Consider the following 19,070-nt stretch of genomic DNA (forward strand, 5'->3'; position numbering starts at 1 on the left):
ACGAGTCCCACACCCCAGACCCGGAGATGCAGAGAGGGGGCATGGGGGCTCCCCCCCAAGTGCGGGGCGAGAAGAGGAAATCAGGTGGTGGCGATGGGTGTGTATTGCGTTTCTTTGCAGAAAGTGCAACTTAGCTAATTGAATTCCTGCCTCTGCCAATTGAATTGGTCCTTGGCTGAGATCATTTCAATGGGCAGGGTGGTTGCGTTTTTTTTTCCCTTCTTACAGGAGTTCGTTCCCTCCCCTCCTCTTCCCATCCTCCGCCTATTAAAACAACTCAAGTCTCACTTGTTAAAAGACCCCATAACGTGGAGAAGGCAGAAAAGCAGCAGCAGCAGCAGGAAAGGAACAGACGTCTGGAAAATATTACCCGTTTGCTGCTGCTGCTGCTGAGAACTAAAGCAGCTACGCGGTCCGCGAGGCATCACCAAAGAGCCTTTATCTGATGCTGCACATCCCAAACTTTCAGCCGCTGCCGTGCAAATCCTCCAGGCTCCTGCCCAGCCGGGTTTGAAACAAGGTCTTCGACCACGAGAAACTAACTCCTAATTTATTACTTCTAACTTTTTTTTTTTAATTATTATTATTATTTCAAAAACAAAATAATCCCACGATTTTGAGCTAGAAACTGAAGACAAATACATTGTAATAGGGAAAACACGTGGGAGAAAATGAGTAGGACTGAATAGCCTTAAGCTATTTTTTTTATTATTTTCGTTTTTTTAATTATTTTTTTATTCCTGAGTTTCTGAATAAGTCCCTGAAAAAGTGCGATTTGATCTTTTACCTCAAACTTGGAAACTGTTCAGCGGGAGCAACGGTACGTGAGACCACACAGCTGGCTGGAGCCCCTCTATGACCAAAGGACAGCCGGACAAACAAGGTAGGAGACTGACCATCACCCTTCTGGCATCCCCAGAAAAGAAGCCGCTCTCCTCTTAGCCCCACTATTCCAGGAAGGAAGGCGGAAAGAGGTCTCCAGACACGAGTGGGGCTGGGGGAGGATCTTACCGTCTCTATGCTACACCTATTCCAGCAATGAATAGGACTGCAGTGAGGATGAATGAGGTTTTCAGCTTCAACCCCTCCCTCCGTGTAATCCGTTTAGGATACAGTTGAGCAATACGGTTTGAAAGGGGAAAAAAAGAAAAAAGTGAAATGAATAGCAGTTAAATCGATCAAGCAACAGGTTCGGAAGGCATTCGCCATGAGGGGAGGCAGAGCCGCCCCCACCTCCGGCCGCCTTCCCCCGCACGCAGCGTCGGGAGGGGACGTGACAGCGGCGGCGGGAGGGATGGGACCGCAGGAAGGGAAGCGAGGAGGAAGGCTAAGTCCCGCCTCGGAGGGGAGAAACAGCGCGACCAACGTGTCTGGGCGGGGAGGGAGGGACGGCGGAGGCGGGAGCTGCGGCTGCCCGCGAACTTCCAGCGGCGCTGCCGACTGCCGCCCCCGCCCCTCCGCGCGGCCACCGGCGGGACCCGGGCCGACCGCGAGGCTCGGCGGCGGCGACGGCACTGAGGGCCGCTCAGGAAGGGTCGCTCCCGAAGGAGGGGGACGGGGAGGGGGTTCGCGGGGTGCGCCGGAAGAAGGCAGCTGCGGAGCAGCCTCGCGGCCCCTCCCCGCCCTCCGCGGGGTGCTGCGACCCGCGAGGGTCCCTCAGGCTAGGGGCCGCCCCCAGCCCCCTCCCCACGTGGCTGCGCGGGGGATCCCCCGGCGCCCCGCCCACCCCCTGTGACGCACCGCTGCCGCCCACTTTGGCCGCGTCTCCGGGCCGGGGTTCCCCGCAGGAGCGGCCCCGCGGCGGCGGGCGGAGCCACGCAGCCCCTGCCCGGCCCCGGGAGGTCCGGGGGCTCCTCGGCCGTGTTCTCGGCGGCCGTTTGCTGCACCTGTCCGAGCTGCAGCCTGGAGCTGAAGCCGACAACCAGCTCTCGTTGCTAGGAGCCCTAATGCGCTGCATTCGATGCCTTAATACCTTGGCAAAGAGGCAAAGAGGGCTGAAAGGGAGCTTAAGGGAGGGCCCGCCGTACTACACCGTTCCTGGCAGGCTTTATGAATCTGTTTTTTAGGGCTGGTAGAGCCCCCTCATCTCACAAGGCATAAGCATTCATAAGCATTCATAAGCATTCATAAGCATTCCGCTCTTAGACCCCATGGACCTCATGGTCTCATGGGTCATCTTTCCATAGGTTCTCACCCAGTTCTCCAGCACCGGTGTTGTCACCGTGTCAATACAGCCAGGGCTGTATTCCATTCTAGTAAATCTCACCCTACATGCAAGGGCAACAGCACTTGGGCAAAAGTTTTTCCAGGAGAAAGAGCAGCTGTGCAGGATTCAATGAAGCTCCCCATGCCGGCTGTGCTACCAGCAAATTCAGCCGATCATGTTTATGATATGCAAACAAATCAGATATCAGCCTCATTTAATAACTGCTTGAGATGAGTGCATAAAGCAGCAAGTTACTTTTTCATTCAGTGCAACAGGACTGCCTACTTGACTAAGTCAAACATGGTATTACCTGTGTTTGATAAACAAATTACAAGATAATGAGCTATGCACATCAGACAAATATTTACTCACTGGAGTAAAGCATGGAGTCAGCGCTGTGCCAAAAGTGTCCATGGACTTCATAACCAGCAACCAGAAATCTGTTCTAAACCAGAATATTTTTTAACTGTAATCTGAAATGTCTGAATGTCAATACGAATTATTTCTCATATTATTTCTTAGAGTGTTTAATATGAGTTTGTTGCTTTCTTTTGGTTAATTGAACAACCAGCATCTCACCATGTATGCGATGGAGAAATACACACAGCAGTTACTCACACCTCTTAGAGAATAAATTTAGGTGCTTTAGGGGAGAACATACATTGAGCAGACAGGAGACTTGATTTGCTGATCAAAGACTACGAGTGCAGATACAGTTTACCATCATTACCAACCTTGTTCTTTACTTTAAACCTAACCTCAGAGTTAATTTTAGTCTTATGTGCGCCCTTTCCAGAAGATCAATGGCATGACAAAATCTGGAAGTGATAAATAACAAAAAGCACCAGATATGGTAACTCTGCTGCAGTAAAGATATACAGATGTAGCGTAACTTCTCGGTTTCCTCTCTGCAGACTGTAAAACAGAAGAGGCACTCTGGGCAGCTATTTGATGCTCCTAATTATTGTGTACCTGGAAGCATTTGTACTTCAAAGATAAATGATTTACTCTGCCACCAAAATAAGGCTCAGTGTTTCTAAATACTGGATGAAGATTAATAGCAGATAATGTTTGTGTTTAAACATGGAGTATATGTGTGTAAGGCCACATAAACACATAAGGGCTGCATGCACGCACAGCTGTCATTCAAGCAGCTGATCTGTAGAAGCCAATGCTATTATGCTCACAAAGAATGAGGTTTTTTTAAGGCTTATAAAAGTTGATACTCTTCCTTTGGCTGTGAGTAAAGCAGCCCTAAGCGACAGCACACACATACACCCATGTGTGTCAGCTCTTACGCTGCTAACCTCATGGATACCAGGTGTCCTACTGATACGGTAAGAGTTGCATTTGTGCTGTAGAAAAACTGACTGCCCTGCTATGTCTACATTCAGGTGAATATATGGAAGGGAAAAAGGAAGCAGTCTGGTTTTCTTTGAGGAAAAACAGTTTTATGGAAATTGGGAATTACTGGGTCCCATGTGACCCAGGAAGAACAACAGCTCATGCACAACACACGTCAGTAACCTCAGCTGTATGAGGAGCTCCATAGACCTCCAAGAGCCTCTTGCATGATCTTGATTTCCCATTTACAGGTGAGAAGCTGAGGCAAAGAGAGGTGAATTCATTTGCCTAGGGACATCCAGCAGGTGAATGGCAGTACTAGGAGCAAAATGCCAGTGGTTCAAGTCCTGATCCACTCTCTCTGATTTTCTCCCTTCAAGAAATACAATAGTTAAGCAATGATCAATTTTCATACAGGAGATTAATAGATATAATAAATACATCAAATGCACATACATAATTTTATCATGAATACTCCAGAAGTTTAACAAAGAAATTGTAATGTTTTCTTTACGCGTGCAATACAGAACTGTTATATAAATTATCCACTGATTTCTCTCTTCAGCAAAATATTTAAGTGCACACTTCTCTTTATGTTGAAGATAAGTGTTATGCTGAAGCCAAAACATGAGGCTTCCAACTCTCCACCATGGACAGGGCTGCCTCCCACCAGCTCAGACTGCCCAGGGTTCCATCCAACCTTGGCCTTGAGGGATGGGGCACCATGAAGTGCCTTCAGGGATGGGGCACCACAGCTTCTCTAGGCAGTCTGTGCCAGTGCCTCACCACCCATGCATGAAGTCTGATTAATAACCCTATGGCCAGACTGTGATATATAATTTTGGTGAGGAGACAGGTGCTATTTTACCCTGGAAGTCAGCAGTGTTCTTTGCTAAGTATGCAGTACCAATCAGGGCACTAGAACCTACTGAATTTCCATCAGGTGTCTTGATCTTATTAAGGTTAGATTTATGTATTATAACTGCAGTTAGATACTAGCCTAAATATTTGCCAGAATAAATAATAAAGCATATTTTGCTATGTTCATTTAATTTGGAATCTAAGGCATTGCTCAGCTTGTGAAAGCACAATATCTTTAGTGTTAGACTTATTCCACCAGTCACTATGTGTACATATTAGTCAACATCTTGTTAACTTAATTTGTTAATGAAAAGTAGAAGATAGTAACATAGAGTAAGTTCTTTCCCATCACAAGCATGCAAAAAATGTGATTTCTGGGTCTTCCCATCATTATGACAATGCTAAATAACTCACTATGTGGAATCTGATGTCAAATACTTGCAGGGATTTATTTATTGGTTATGCCCTTCATTAGAGCCTTGAGAGAGGCAAACACATTTATTGCTTCCTCTTGTACAGTCACACAGGACGTGTTTATACTCAGGACTGCGTGTTGATCCAAAATGTGTGTTGCTAAATCAGCAACAGCCTAAATATCATTAGAATCATAGAATTATCAAGGCTGGAGAAGATCTTTATGATCAGCTAGTCCAACCATCAATCCATTCCCACCATGCCCAATAAACCATATTCCCAAGTTCCATATCTACACATTTCTTGAACACTTCAGGAGCAAGGACTCTACTACTTTCCAGGGCAGCCTGTTCCACTGCCCCACCACTCTTTCAGAGACTAAATTTTTCCTAATATCCAACCTGAATATCCCCTGGCCAACTTGAGGCTATTACCTCTTTCATGTTTCATTTCTGCTAGGTGGGCTGTGAAGAACTCACCTGTTCTGTTCATGGAATTAAACAACTGGAAAATCAAGACAGTAAATTGTTCAATAGTATATTTTGAAACCTCTTTACGTTCACTCATTGTGTGTGTACCAATGTTGACCCTGTTTGCTGTCTGTGCTAAAGCATATACTGGTTCAGCAACACAGGGTTTGATGGATTTGCTCATGAAAGATTTAGATGTCCAAACTGCAAAGCAGCATTAGTAGTCCTGTCTCAAGCTTCCTATGCAGTGCATGGGAGACTTAGCACCTCCAAAAGGAGCCTGAGCTGTGCTGATCATATACATATGATCATATATGTACTATACACCTACCAAATAGTCAGCTGTTGAATAGGGCTCTAGTGATGGCAACTTTGAAGAAAAGCATTTCAATTTGGCTGAAAGAATATTGCCAGCACTCAGAGTGATTATTTAGGAAATGCCTGAAAAATAATTGTGGTTTTGAAAATTAAAATCTGTGTTTATCCTTCACCAAGCACTTGACACGTGTATCTTGACTCAGCTCAGTGTTATTTTAGGCTTGCAATTTTCACCCGCAGTACCATGCACTGGTTCTCTGATAATACTTGATTCTATCTCAATGTGACAAGTTCAGGAGAATTTTGACTGATGTATTACTAAGATGTCCTTTTACACTTCACTGTGTTAGACCAGTCTAAGTTTTCACAGCACTACTATCTGCTCTTAAAATCTCTGATGAGGCTATTCCTACACTCAGTGCTATTATTTGACTCAGCAATTCATCTTTGGCCCCAGACTTGGACAAACATAATTTCCTCTTAACTTCTTGGCTCAGTTATTTGAGAAGGGTGGAGAGTTTTTGGCTTCTTTGCTGTTGTTTGGGCACATTCAAGCTGATACATATCAATTCTGCTGGGCAAGTTATCAATCGATCACGTGCTAAAGTTTGAGAATATTGAGCAATTTTTCCAGACTTTGCCTGAGATTCAGTCAGTTAAAAGACATGTTTCAATTGCATATACAAAGGGAAGGTTTCTTTGATGAAAGCCAGGAATTCAGATCAAAACACTGTTTATTTTCCCAAGGTTGACAGTGAAAGGATAAAAAAAAAGATACTATTTTATTAAGACCAGAAATCCATTTCTTGATCTTAAAAGAGTGGGTTTTGGGAAGGAGGGAAACTGTGCTGCAATGACAAGATCAGAGAATTCATTTATTTTGTCTTTTGGTGCAGAATCACTATATAGGAAAAGAAAAAGCAGTAATGAATTAATATAAAAAGAAGCCTGATACAAGTGTTTAGTCAGTCAAATGTAAATGCTCCAGATCTTAATCTAAATCCTGTGAGCTATACCCATACAAGTGGTTCATTGATTTCAGTCATACAATTTCTAATGTAAGCAGAATTCAGCCCTGCTCACTAATAGGCATGTTCTATTTCTGGTGAGGGAAGAGAAGTTGTGGACCCCGAATGGGAAAGCCTAATACAACTGCACCATTAATAAAATATTCACCTTGATGTTGGTGACCTTCTGCGTACTCGGGGGGATTAATAAACACACAGGCTATTTGACTTCAAGGTAATCTAGAGGAGATCCAATCTGTTTTCTAAAGCCCATCTATTTTGGGTGCTGCATTTAATTCACCTATAGGGATGGCTCGTATAAGCGGTCTTTTATTAGGCTTCTTGATGACCCCTCATTGCGGAAGACAGGCCAGAGCAGAGACTGGTGCTCTTGGCTGGTTACAGCACCTGTCAGAGCCCAGTCATAAGTATTCAAGGAAGTCCTAGAGATAGGGTCCAATTTCTTTAACAGTGTCTCCAAATACACACTTAGGAGACTTCTTCCTGTCCTGAAATTTCAGACCCTAAATAGCCAGTGGAAAAAGGCATAGTCTTTGCTGTCTCAGACTTTATTCTCATTTTTATTTTCTAAGTTGTTCTGTCTTTCTAAACCTGTAACATTTCAGACAGAAATATAACTGGTGACAGCTATGCTGCTGCACTTCGGTAGTGTTGTTTCTTTGCTTTTTTTTTTTTTTTTTTTGTCACGAATATTTCACAAGAAAGAGTTAAAGACCTACATGATGTAAGGAAGTGCAGTTCCAGCTTCAGTTTTGGCCAATAGATGATGAAACACATTATCTGCAGACAAGCAAGATGTTAGCAGCAGGGAAAATATGAATAAGAGTAAGAAAACACAAACATTAAATCCATTACTTGGAGAAGCTCAAATTCAGCAAAATTTTCAAGCATGTGCTTCAGATTCTTTGACTTACACTGTGCTTACTGGCATAGGCTTAAACAGACATTATCTATTTTATGTCCCTTATGTCAAATGTACTGGCATTAACTTTCCTGTAATTATGAGAAAGTTGTTGTATAAAATTGTTAATGTGACTGTCCACAAAAAGCAGTCAAGTATATTTAGGGGCAAATGGTATTAAGTTGAAGGAGGGAAGATTTAGGCTGGATATCAGGGGGAAGTTCTTTACTACGAGAACGGTGAGGTGCTGGAACAGGCTGCCCAGAGAGGTTGTGGATGCCCCGTCCCTGGAGGTGTTCAAGGCCAGGTTGGATGGGGCCCTGGGCAGCCTGGTCTAGTATTAAATGTGGAAGTTGGTGACCCTGCCTGTGGCAGTGAAGTTGGAGATTCATGATCCTTGAGTCCCTTCCAACTCAGGCCATTCTGTCATTCTGTGATTCTGTCTACATGTTTGTCCATCACTTGTTTTGAGCATCTTCCTTGCCTGCTATCTCCTCCATGGCCAGAGCTTAGCCTGAAAGATTTTATAGCCAGATAGGCTATGCATGCAGAAGTTGTCACAGCTGATACTCTAATGAATTTCAGAGTCCAAAGTAAAGCCTTGACTCTGCTAAATTAATGAGTGTTTTGAAGACGGACTTAATCTCTGTCAAGTGATAGCCTTACACACTCATGCTCGCACATGCATATATATCTACATATACAAATGTATGAATAACACATTTTTGCAGTGTTATTGAGAAGACCTTGTCTGATCATATAAATATAAATTACAAATATAGTCAGACATCTGTCTAAAAAAATATAAATACATTCAGACATTTGTTTTAAGGATGTCTTTCCAATATTATTTGCAAACGTAACTAAGCAAGAGACACAATTCAGGGTGGGATGCAGTCATGACACAAATTGGGGGGCAAGGAGAGGCTGCACAGATGTTCAGCTGTTCTTCCCACCCATGACTTGAACGGTGAAGTGAGCAGTGGCCTGAAAGCCCCTTTTCCGACCCCCTCAGGGTAATATGACAGGATCTCATTCAGCAAGCCCAGGCTGCCAAATTAAGATCCTGACAAAGGTAGCACTTTCTTTGAGGACATTATGAAGTGTAGAGAACCTCCCTGGTACATTAGGGCATATTTGACTCTTCACATGTAAAGAATACTGCAGAGGAGATATAAGTTGAACAGATGATGTAGTAAGTCCGTGACATGACCAGAAGCATGGGGTGCATGTGCTGGTGCTGAACTCAATGTTGACACCATGTGTGCCCCTGACAAAGTGGGAAGTGGTAGCTCTGCTAACAGTTTCCATGCTTTTTTGCAGATGTATTGTGAGAGGTTTATATGTATCCTGAGAATACTTGGAACCACACTCTTTGGAGTGTCCCTCCTGCTGGGAATCACCGCTGCTTACATTGTGGGCTACCAGTTTATCCAAACAGACAATTACTACTTCTCCTTTGGACTCTATGGTGCTATCCTGGCATCACATCTCATCATCCAAAGCCTGTTTGCCTACCTAGAGCACAGGAAAATGAAGCGGTCGCTAGAGACTCCAATCAAGCTGAACAAAACTGTTGCCCTTTGTATTGCTGCCTATCAAGAGGATCCTGACTACTTAAGAAAATGTTTACTTTCTGTGAAAAGATTGACCTACCCTGGAATTAAAGTTGTTATGGTCATTGATGGGAACTCGGAAGACGACATTTACATGATGGACATTTTTACTGAAATCATGGGTAGGGACAAATCTGCCACTTATATCTGGAGTAACAACTTCCATGACAGAGGTCCAGGTGAGACGGAGGAGTCTCACAGAGAGAGCATGCAGCACGTATCTCAGCTGGTCCTGTCCAACAAAAGTGTTTGCATCATGCAGAAATGGGGTGGAAAAAGAGAAGTAATGTACACAGCATTCAAAGCACTGGGGAGAAGCGTGGATTATGTACAGGTAGGTATTAAAGCACCAGGTCAGTGCCAATTCAAACACACTTTGAAAGAAAGCAGCTTTTGTATATTTTGTGCCGCATGTTAGAGGCCATCCCAGTCCCTGATGAACACAGTGCTCCTTTCAGTCTGTTTGGAAACAGCTTGACCGTTGAAAGTGCATTTTGCTACCTTTTTAAAATGGTCAGCCTATCTGTGAATATGTTAAATCTACCAACTATTGGAGAAATCTGGAATATCTCCTCAGGCTGCAGTACTTCTCCCTGTGGTTTTGCTTCAGGCAAAGCCAGTGGCCTCCTGAAGACCCCCTCTCTGCTCCTGTAAGTCTAGATCTTGGGTAAAGTTTTATTTTGAGAGAGTTTCAGTGGCCACATTTGAGAACAGGCAGACAAGTATTTGCTGCCACTAGGGAATATCTCAGTGGTAGAGTCTGTGAAAAAGATGGGGGTATTTTGAAGCTTTTGAGGGCTGTGCAGAGTATTCAATAAAAAAGGTCAACGTGCAGTCTTGAAAGAAAGATTTCTTCAGCTAAAGCCTGAAGGAGCTTTTGCTTCATCACTTACAGCTGCATTACCTCACTCACTGCGACTTGGCCTTTAAAGCCCTTATGACACTGTTCACTTAAAAATGAATTAGGCTGAGTCCTCTCTCCCCATTTCCAAAGCAGCAGAGACACATTTCTTTCCAGCTGCCTTGGATCCCGTGAAAGATTTTCTGTGTTTGTGCCTTACACATGGAAGCACTCCTCTCTCAGGCAAACAGACTGCAGGAAGTCCAGGAGGCCATGAGTGGAGGAGGTGCATAGAACTAGGCCAGACCCTGAGGATCACTAGTTGTAGTATATTAGTTGTATATCAAGACCAGTGAGATTTATTCCACTAAATCCTGCTGATTATGAGACAATTTTCCTAATTAATCACCCCCAGCCTTTCCTGCCCTCTCCTGACATCAGCATATTACTTTGCCTCCAGAATTCTCTGGTGGGACAGTCGATAAGCTGTCAGGATAGCGTCAGGAACCACCCTGGTCTCAGAACTTCAAGAGTTACTGGAGGCTTAAAAGCAAGGCAACAATTTCAACTCATCCTTGAGCATTTCCAAAACTTTAACTGATTTATTATCCAAAAACAATGGACTTAAATTCTCCATTGTCTGCAGTTTGATTTTGTGCTGCGAGGGACTGTGATGGGATCAAAAATGCTGTTTTTCTGCGTTAACATCATTTTATAATCACTTCCCACAAAAGTATCAAATTGCAGAGAATGAAGGCAGAGAGGAAACAGATTCATAACTACTTTCCTCTCTCAGTCCAGCTCTTGCATTTGCTCAGAGAACCTGCAAAAAGTGTTTCTCTTTCAACAATCATACCATAAACTAAGAAAACGGAAGAGATGTTTCTGGTCTCTCTGTCAGTCAGCACTCCTGACCCGGCTCAGAAGTCCTGATGAATGTGTCAGGGACTAACTGACGACTGATGTCACAGTCACATCCATGTTACAGATGCATTGCCTAGGTGGCTCTGGTTGGCCACAGTCCTGATGCAGTTCAGGTGACATATGGCTCTGTTTTGTGAATTAGTGTAGGCTGAGATTTTTTGCACATTTAGGAGTATCTTTAGGACTAAATTACTTTAAATGGGCCCCACATTTTTAATAGCTGAGTGATCTGCATCAGTGATCAGCCACTTTAAAAAGTAGACCAGTCAGTATGACTGCCCATGCCTGACACTGTGGGCCTCACCGTACTTAAATGCACTTTAAGCCTAAAAGCAAGTGATTATAAGCAGACATGTCAGCGTGGATAACCAAGATGTTACTCACTAGCAGACTCTCACTAAATACCTGAAATCACTGTGAAGGATTTAATTCCATTCTGGAGGAGGTGAGGGCAAAGCTGGCTAGTGCAATCAGGGTGCAATGCATCTTGGCTTGATCCAAGTACCTGCATGGACCACCCAGCACAGTCTGAGCTCCATGGAACATCCTGATTTTAAATGACCACTAGTTGCAGCAAGCATTTGAACAGCTTGCTCAGAGCTGAAGGCAGAAGCACGCAAGGTCAGCTGTCCCTTTCATGCAACTCTGTGACCCACAGCAGTAATTTCTAGGTCACCCTGCCCTTATGTGGAAATATAGCAAATTGGCTCTTAGACTGTGCTGGGCCAGCCCCAGCTTGCCAGCCCTCGGTGTGTTTCATTCAGGTTCCTAAGTTGCTTTTCTCAGGGTGCGTCCTCTTTTCACCTAGAAAAACCTCATCCAGATGGAAAATGACAGCTTGTCCCAGGAACGCAGACATGTCCACAGTGCTGGCATAGCCAGGACACATGCTGGTCATTCATAAATAAATCCTGTTTTTAGTATTCCTCATCTCATAATAGCAATGTTGCTCATGGGAGGTTTCTCTGCTATAGATAAATGCATCTGATGGTTGGGGACTGCTCAGCCACATTGAGTGACAGGCACAGGACTGAAATCTGAGGAGCTGGGTAGGAGACTGACCCAATCTGACCATTTGTGGCCACAAGAAATGGAACAAGTGTCTTACTGAGCCCTGAATACCAACAAACAGCAGATTTGCTGTGCTGAGCACTCAGTGACAGCTTTGCTCAGGAAGTCCCAGACAGAAATACAAGAATCCTTTTCTCCCTTCATCCTTTCTTCCCTTCATCACAATTAACGCTGCCTGTCACCATGTGCTGTCACTGATGACAGCTTTCCACTAAAGCTGGCCAGGTTACAAAGGTGCTCCCCAGGCTGAGTCTTCCAAGGAGAAGAGCTGGATGCTTGAATGGAAGCTGGAGATGCTTACAGAAATATGAGAGCTCTCATCAGCTTTCGCCTTTCAGCCTCCAAGTTAATACGGAGAGGAAACGTTTTGGCAGACACTGAGCTGCATCACAAGCTGTGCAGCCTGATTATCATAGAACTGTAGAATCATAGAATGGCTTAGGTTGAAGAGGATCTTAAAGATGATCTAGTTACAACTTCCCTTCCATGGGCAGGGTTGCATGTCTCAAGGTGAGACTGCGCCATCCAGTCTCACCTTGAATGCCTCCAGAGATGGGGCATCCCCAACTTCTCTAGGCAACCTGTTCCACCTCTTCACCATCCTGAGTACAAAATTTCATACTAACATCTAACCTAAGTCTCCTCTCTTTTAGTTTAAAGCCATTTCCTCTTGTCCTCTCACTATCAGATCATGTAAAAAGTCATTCAACACCTTGTTAAACCTCATTAGGTTCTTGTGTGCTCACTTTTTGAGCCTGTCCAGGTGCCCCTAGAAGGTGCCCCCTACCTCCTATTGTGTCAACTGCAAAACTTGGTGTAATCAGCAAACTTGCTTGTAACCTCTCAGCTCAAGTCTAGCCCATAACAGAATCCCTAAGAACTCTCCTCCCCTTCACAGAGCAGGAATAAATACTTCTGCTCCCACGGAGCAAGGGAGCTTAGGCTGAGTTGAAAGGTTGGATGAAAAGATGCCAAAATTAAAACTGCAGATACGAAGCCTTGCTTGGGTTTAACTTAAGAGGTTATTCATGCAGCGCCACTGACTTCTACCCCTACTGTCCCCACCTGAAATCACAGGAATATCAACTCTGGATTAAGTGGGAGGAGGAAGAGAATTTGTAGGGCAGAATCTGGCCAGCCAGAAGAGTGTTTCTGAGACAGGCTCCCACTCAGGGAGGTCAGGGCATCTAAAAAATGAGTTCACAGACTATTGGGAAACTGCTTTCAGTAGCAGCTGGGACAAGGAGGCACCCACTTGATTTAAAAGGCCGCAGCCTATGTCATTATCCTCCCAGAAAACGAAAGCAGCATCAGCTGCCTTTCAGAGAGGCCAGCCTGTCTGAGCCCCCCTCCTACTCTCCAGGGGCAAGCCAATTCCTAGTGTACACAGTGTCTAGTTGACTGGGAGTGTCTGTGTGGTTGAAAAGCCTGTGTATCTCATCTATTTCTGCCCTGGTCTCATGGACTACTGCACTTTGGGACTTGCTCCTTCTGTTCTTACTTAGATATTTTTTATAAGAATGCTGGAGGAAAATGGCAAATGATTTCTGTACATCAAATCTCAAGTCCTTGCACTATTAGTAACACACCATACATCCAAATATACAGATGAGTTTCTTCTATAATCCAAAATACATATCTTACATGAATTTCTAAATCCTTCCATGAGTGAAAGAACTATTAGGTTTCTTACTGGACTCCTAGCTGACTTTTTTTTTTTTTTTTTTCCTTAACAAGTATCTGGAATTTAACTCCTTACTCCTTCCCTCTTTGGGCAGCAGGAGACATTTTACCAGGGTACTAAAACCATGCAGCCAACACAGGGGAACCCTATGTCAGGGCTCAGCAGGAATCCGCAACATACCCACAAACATTGTCTTGCTCTGCAGTGCCCCATCTCTGAGAGCATCTCTTATTCAAAGTTGTCAGCCCAGCGTGCCAGTAAAACAAATCGAGCTGATACAGAAGAGAGGATTGTTTGCGTGCACGGACCTTACAAGCACTCAGTTTCATTCAGCAGCACTTCTTGCTGCCTGATACAAATAGCCTTTAAGAAGTATCAATGCAGACTGCAAAGAGAGATTTAATTGCTTTCAGAAGAATATGCCTATAGAGACACTCACCATTCAAGTGATTTTTATTCTCTGTTCAAGTGTACTCCTTAACCAACCCATTTTTGTTCTTGATTCTGTCTTTCTCATAGGTCTGTGATTCAGACACAATGCTCGATCCAGCTTCATCGGTGGAGATGGTAAAGGTCCTAGAAGAAGATCCAATGGTTGGAGGAGTTGGAGGCGATGTGCAGGTGAGTACAATGGGGAGTTTCAGCAAATAATTGTACTGCAATAGTTTTCCACGTCTGGAATAGCATTGAATACACAGTGGTATCATCACAAAGGCTCTTGTAAGACCTTACCCTTTCTATCTATTGAACAGAATGCTAATTCAGAGGTATGAGCACTGTGGTTTTAACACTCACAGAAAGCAGATAAGTATTATTCTCCCCAAATATGTGAAAAATGGGGCATTAGGACTGTCAGGCCTGTTGCTGCATCTTTGAGTATCTGGACATGATTTTTTGTTCGAGGTGCCACAGAAAAGCTTTAGGGCACCAGAGAACAGAGAACAACTCTCCCAAAACCAAGTCCAGCACCTCAGGCTTTACTTGCTAATTCGCATTCAAGATTGTTACAAACAAAGCCTTTTAGAAATGCAGTGCACTATGCACTATGTCCTTACTCTGTGTATTTTTGAGTTTCCTATGCATCTCTGTCAGATGGGACAATGTGAAGGCCTGAAGTCAACCCAGCTCCATTTCTGTGAGGATTTTCAGCTGTTCATTCCTTCCAACACAAATGTTTCTGCTACAATTTATAAAAAAAATATGCATATGAACATTCCAATTGGCCTTGGGGTTAGTTCCTTAGTCCAGTCAGGCTTTTATGTGAAACAAAGGAGAAAGGGCCATCTATATGGGCAAGCACTTACTGAAGAATGTCCCAGTAGTCATAAGTATTTCAGGTATGTGGCTCTTAATTCCAGAAATTAAGATTCCTACAGAAGCCTGAATATCTTTGTCCTCTGGTCTGATCACAAACCGAGCTGAAAATGTGGATGTGAAGACTTGGGCACCTGCACTTGCCTTTACGTCCACTGAGTGTTCAGACACAGATTATAGCTATACAGCATTTAAAGTGGATGTCTGAGCTTCAGGTGAGCTTTGGGGCAAAATGAAGTGAAGGACTGAGTTGTTTATATGAGCTGAAGCATGACTGTTGGTGTATCATAGTATGTCTTGAGGCATAATAACAATGCCAGTTTCCAATGTCAACTCAAGCAAGGCTGTTTCCCAGAGGGCCTAATGTCACATATGGAATCATAATCCAGGATCAAACATCTAGGGCAAGCCTTATAAGACCAAAAATGTAAGCCAAAGACCACCTGTTCAGTCTCTCATATCCTGGCATAGCTCTAGGAGGGCTGGAAGAAGTCCTGTGAGAAGCAAAGCTGTGGCAGGAAGCCACATTTTGGACTTCTCCATCTCCTAGGAGAGGCTGCAAGTACTTAACTGGGGATGAAGAGAAAGGAAAAATGAGCCAGGAAGGAAGTTTCTTGGTGGAGAAGAGGAAAGGTTGTGAGAAAAGTGATCATTTTTGTGGAACAGCCTCTTGAAGGCTTTATTGCCTTTCCTATCAGTGTCCTGGACTGTGTAAGGATGGTAACATGTTTGGCCTAAGAGTGAAGTTCCCCTTATATTTTGGCTATCAGTACTCCAGTTTCAGCAAATTCCTTTTTGATCTAATGTGTATAATATCCTTCTCAAGAACTCATCTAAAATGCCAACTTCTTGTATTTTGCAGATTTTGAACAAGTATGATTCCTGGATCTCCTTTCTGAGCAGCGTGAGATACTGGATGGCATTTAACATAGAAAGAGCCTGCCAGTCCTATTTTGGCTGCGTACAGTGCATCAGTGGACCTCTGGGAATGTACAGAAACTCTTTACTCCATGAATTTGTGGAAGATTGGTACAATCAAGAATTTATGGGCTCCCAGTGCAGCTTTGGAGATGACAGGCATCTAACTAACCGAGTACTAAGTCTGGGCTATGCAACAAAATACACAGCTAGATCCAAGTGCCTTACTGAAACACCAATAGAGTATCTCAGGTGGCTGAATCAGCAGACCCGCTGGAGTAAATCATATTTTAGAGAGTGGCTTTATAATGCAATGTGGTTCCACAAGCACCATTTGTGGATGACCTATGAAGCTGTAATCACTGGATTCTTTCCTTTCTTCCTTATCGCTACAGTCATTCAGCTCTTCTACAGGGGAAAAATCTGGAACATCCTCCTTTTCTTGTTGACAGTTCAGTTAGTGGGCCTGATAAAGTCTTCCTTTGCCAGCTTCCTTAGGGGCAACATTGTCATGGTTTTCATGTCACTCTACTCAGTGTTGTATATGTCAAGTTTACTGCCAGCAAAGATGTTTGCAATTGCCACAATAAACAAAGCAGGGTGGGGCACATCAGGAAGAAAAACCATTGTAGTTAATTTTATAGGACTCATTCCAGTCTCCATTTGGTTTACAATCCTCCTAGGTGGCGTAATTTTCACTATCTACAAGGAATCAAAAAAGCCATTCTCTGAGTCAAAAACAACAGTTCTCGTCATTGGTACAATCCTCTATGCATGTTACTGGGTTCTTCTATTGACTTTGTACTTGGTTCTTATCACCAAATGTGGCAGGCGGAAGAAAGAGCAACACTATGACATGGTGCTAGACGTATGATGTTTCTGTGGGAAGTTACCCAGAGAGTTCTAAAGCAACCCAAGAACCTTGTAGTATCTGTGGCATGGGACGAATGTTGCCAAGGGAAATGGATCACTGCTGCTGGGAATAGGACATTTATATTCCTCTGGGTTCATTTTCATCCTGCCAAAGTAAGAAAATCAAAAACAATAGAAAATGATTTTTTTTTTTTTTCCAAGGGGGAAGAATCAAACCACACCATTTCAACCTGTTCGCATGAAAATGGGAGAACTTCTTTGTTTATGCACTTTTTGATCGTGCATACGCCTGACAGTGTTACGTTCTATATACCTCACTGGTCATGCTTATGTGTGGACAGGAAGAAAAGGAGTTTGGAGAATCAAGAAAAGGATCTTACAGCCCCTTGCAACCTAATTTATGAACTTCTCTTTTTTATAGTTCTTTTTATAGGAAGGGTCTTTTGTGTTAGGCTGCCAAATGTAATGCCAAAGGTAAATTTTAAGAGGCCATTGGCTGAGCTGTATTTTTATATTATTGTATTATTTGTGTGTGTGTATTTTTAAGCCAACTTTTTTTTTTTTTTTTTTTTTTTTTTAAATCACATATTTTATATTTTACTATCTGCCAAAAAAGTTGCCTCCCCAACATTTTGTTCTTTAGCCTCCTTAAATATATTTGGGAAACAAAAAAATCAATTTCCCCCCCCAGAATTATGCTGATTTAATATTGTTCACAATAGAAAGCATAAAAAAATTCCTCTGCGTTTTTGCAACAGACGAATGGTTATTTCTGTGAAAAAGCATTTAAATGTACTCTTTGAAGGCATTTATTAGGAAAGGCCCAACATTGCCAGTTTCTGAATACAAGCTTATTTGTCCATAAAAAAAGGCCAAAGGGGTAGATATGTGCAATCTGGGGCTTTGTTTTGTTTTGGATAACATTCTAATAGGGAAATCTACTTTGTTGAGAGCATAATATCTCTGGCATGCACAATAGCCATTTGATAAGCCAGGTCTTGATACCATTGGAAAAGGCATTGCTATAGGAGAGCTCCCACTGATTTTACATATGATCTGAAGAACCACACGCTTCTGATCTGAAGAAATATCAGACACCCCAAACTACTATTGACTCCACTGATGGCTGCAATCTTCTAGTTCTGATTTTTTAGTTAAAAGATACATGAAAGGAAAACATATCAACACTTTCAAAATGTGGGTGCCTTACGACAAAACATCTGCAGTGCCCTTCACAGAGTTTACAAATGATATAAACATCACCTTCTGTGACATCCAGTGTAATGCAGACCCCTGTACTAAGCCCAATATTTCGTGCCTGACAAAAGCATATCTACCAGAAAAGAAGCCAACTTGTATCTGAAAACATCAGGTCTTAGCAAATTCATCATTTCCTTGGTGCTTAATAGTCCATTTTGGACATTTATTTTGGACCACGGTTTTGTGAAATAACACTCAGGACTAAATTCTGCAGTCCTTCACCAGCCAAAGGAATGTGGCATTGAGCCCTAATACACTTTATAAAGAGCAACAGAATGCCAACTGCATACAGATATATGCCCTTTTTAGATTCTGGTATTTAAAGCACTGTGGTAAAGCAGAAATCAGCATATGATGCTTAAAGAACTTAGAAGCATTTTCAGCTTCTTTTTTTATGCAGACATGAGTAGATTCTGCTGTAGAATGAACTGCACACACACTACCTTATTTGTTTGATTATCTTGAGGTACATGATTGCTTGAAAGTCATACTAATTTTATGTTAATGATTGGAGAGTTGATTCGTGTTGATTAAAAATAGAACAGTATTAAAAAATGCAAAAGAAACAGAAAAAAAATTGACTATGCCTTTTAACTATTTATGATGTAAGTTAAAGCTTGGGTTAACATTCAAATGTCAAATAAATCCTCTCATTCTATAAAAAATGAATTAATTGCCTGTATTTATTCTAGCAATTTATTCTAGCAAATGTACTTCCAATATAGGTTGTATAGTATAATTGTTACTTTCATAAATAAAATATTTTTGATAAGATTATGACTAATACATGGTGTTTCTGATCAGCACTTTGGCTCTGAAGCCATAAATCTGGATGGCTTGGAGGATGCTGTTATGGTGTCACCAGTCTGATTTCCCAGCAGAAATTTACCATTGAGAAGCATGGTAAGCATGCACCTGGGGAGTGCAATAACGGCAGGATGAAGGGATGGAACCAACTCACTCTAGTCCATTGGATGCCACTAGCTTCCAAAATCAGGGAATCAGAGAATATGTGCCCAGTCCTCTT

At 42.9% G+C, this 19,070-nt stretch overlaps 1 protein-coding gene across 1 annotated transcript; it reads left to right on the forward strand.

The window, feature by feature from the left end:
- Positions 1-303: 303 nt before the first annotated feature.
- On the forward strand, positions 304-18,658 carry HAS2 (hyaluronan synthase 2). The gene is made up of 4 exons (XM_042839898.1): positions 304-883; positions 8,866-9,492; positions 14,198-14,299; positions 15,855-18,658. Exons 2-4 carry the CDS (start codon positions 8,866-8,868, stop codon positions 16,782-16,784), a joined length of 1,659 nt encoding a protein of 552 aa, XP_042695832.1. The 5' UTR covers positions 304-883; the 3' UTR covers positions 16,785-18,658.
- Positions 18,659-19,070: the final 412 nt, after the last annotated feature.

This window comes from Centrocercus urophasianus, unplaced genomic scaffold, assembly GCF_019232065.1.
Source record: "Centrocercus urophasianus isolate 14NV4802_14NV808 unplaced genomic scaffold, USGS_Curo_1.0 seq_11, whole genome shotgun sequence".
Classification (NCBI taxonomy): Eukaryota; Metazoa; Chordata; class Aves; order Galliformes; family Phasianidae; genus Centrocercus; species Centrocercus urophasianus.

Excerpts from the sequence above, each read along its gene's own strand:
- HAS2 (XM_042839898.1), top strand. The coding sequence starts at position 8,866 with ATGTATTGTGAGAGGTTTATATGTATCCTGAGAATACTTGGAACCACA. Across the intron at positions 9,493-14,197 it reads GAAGCGTGGATTATGTACAG|GTCTGTGATTCAGACACAAT; the intron begins GTAGGTATTAAA and ends TCTTTCTCATAG. Across the intron at positions 14,300-15,854 it reads GAGTTGGAGGCGATGTGCAG|ATTTTGAACAAGTATGATTC; the intron begins GTGAGTACAATG and ends TGTATTTTGCAG.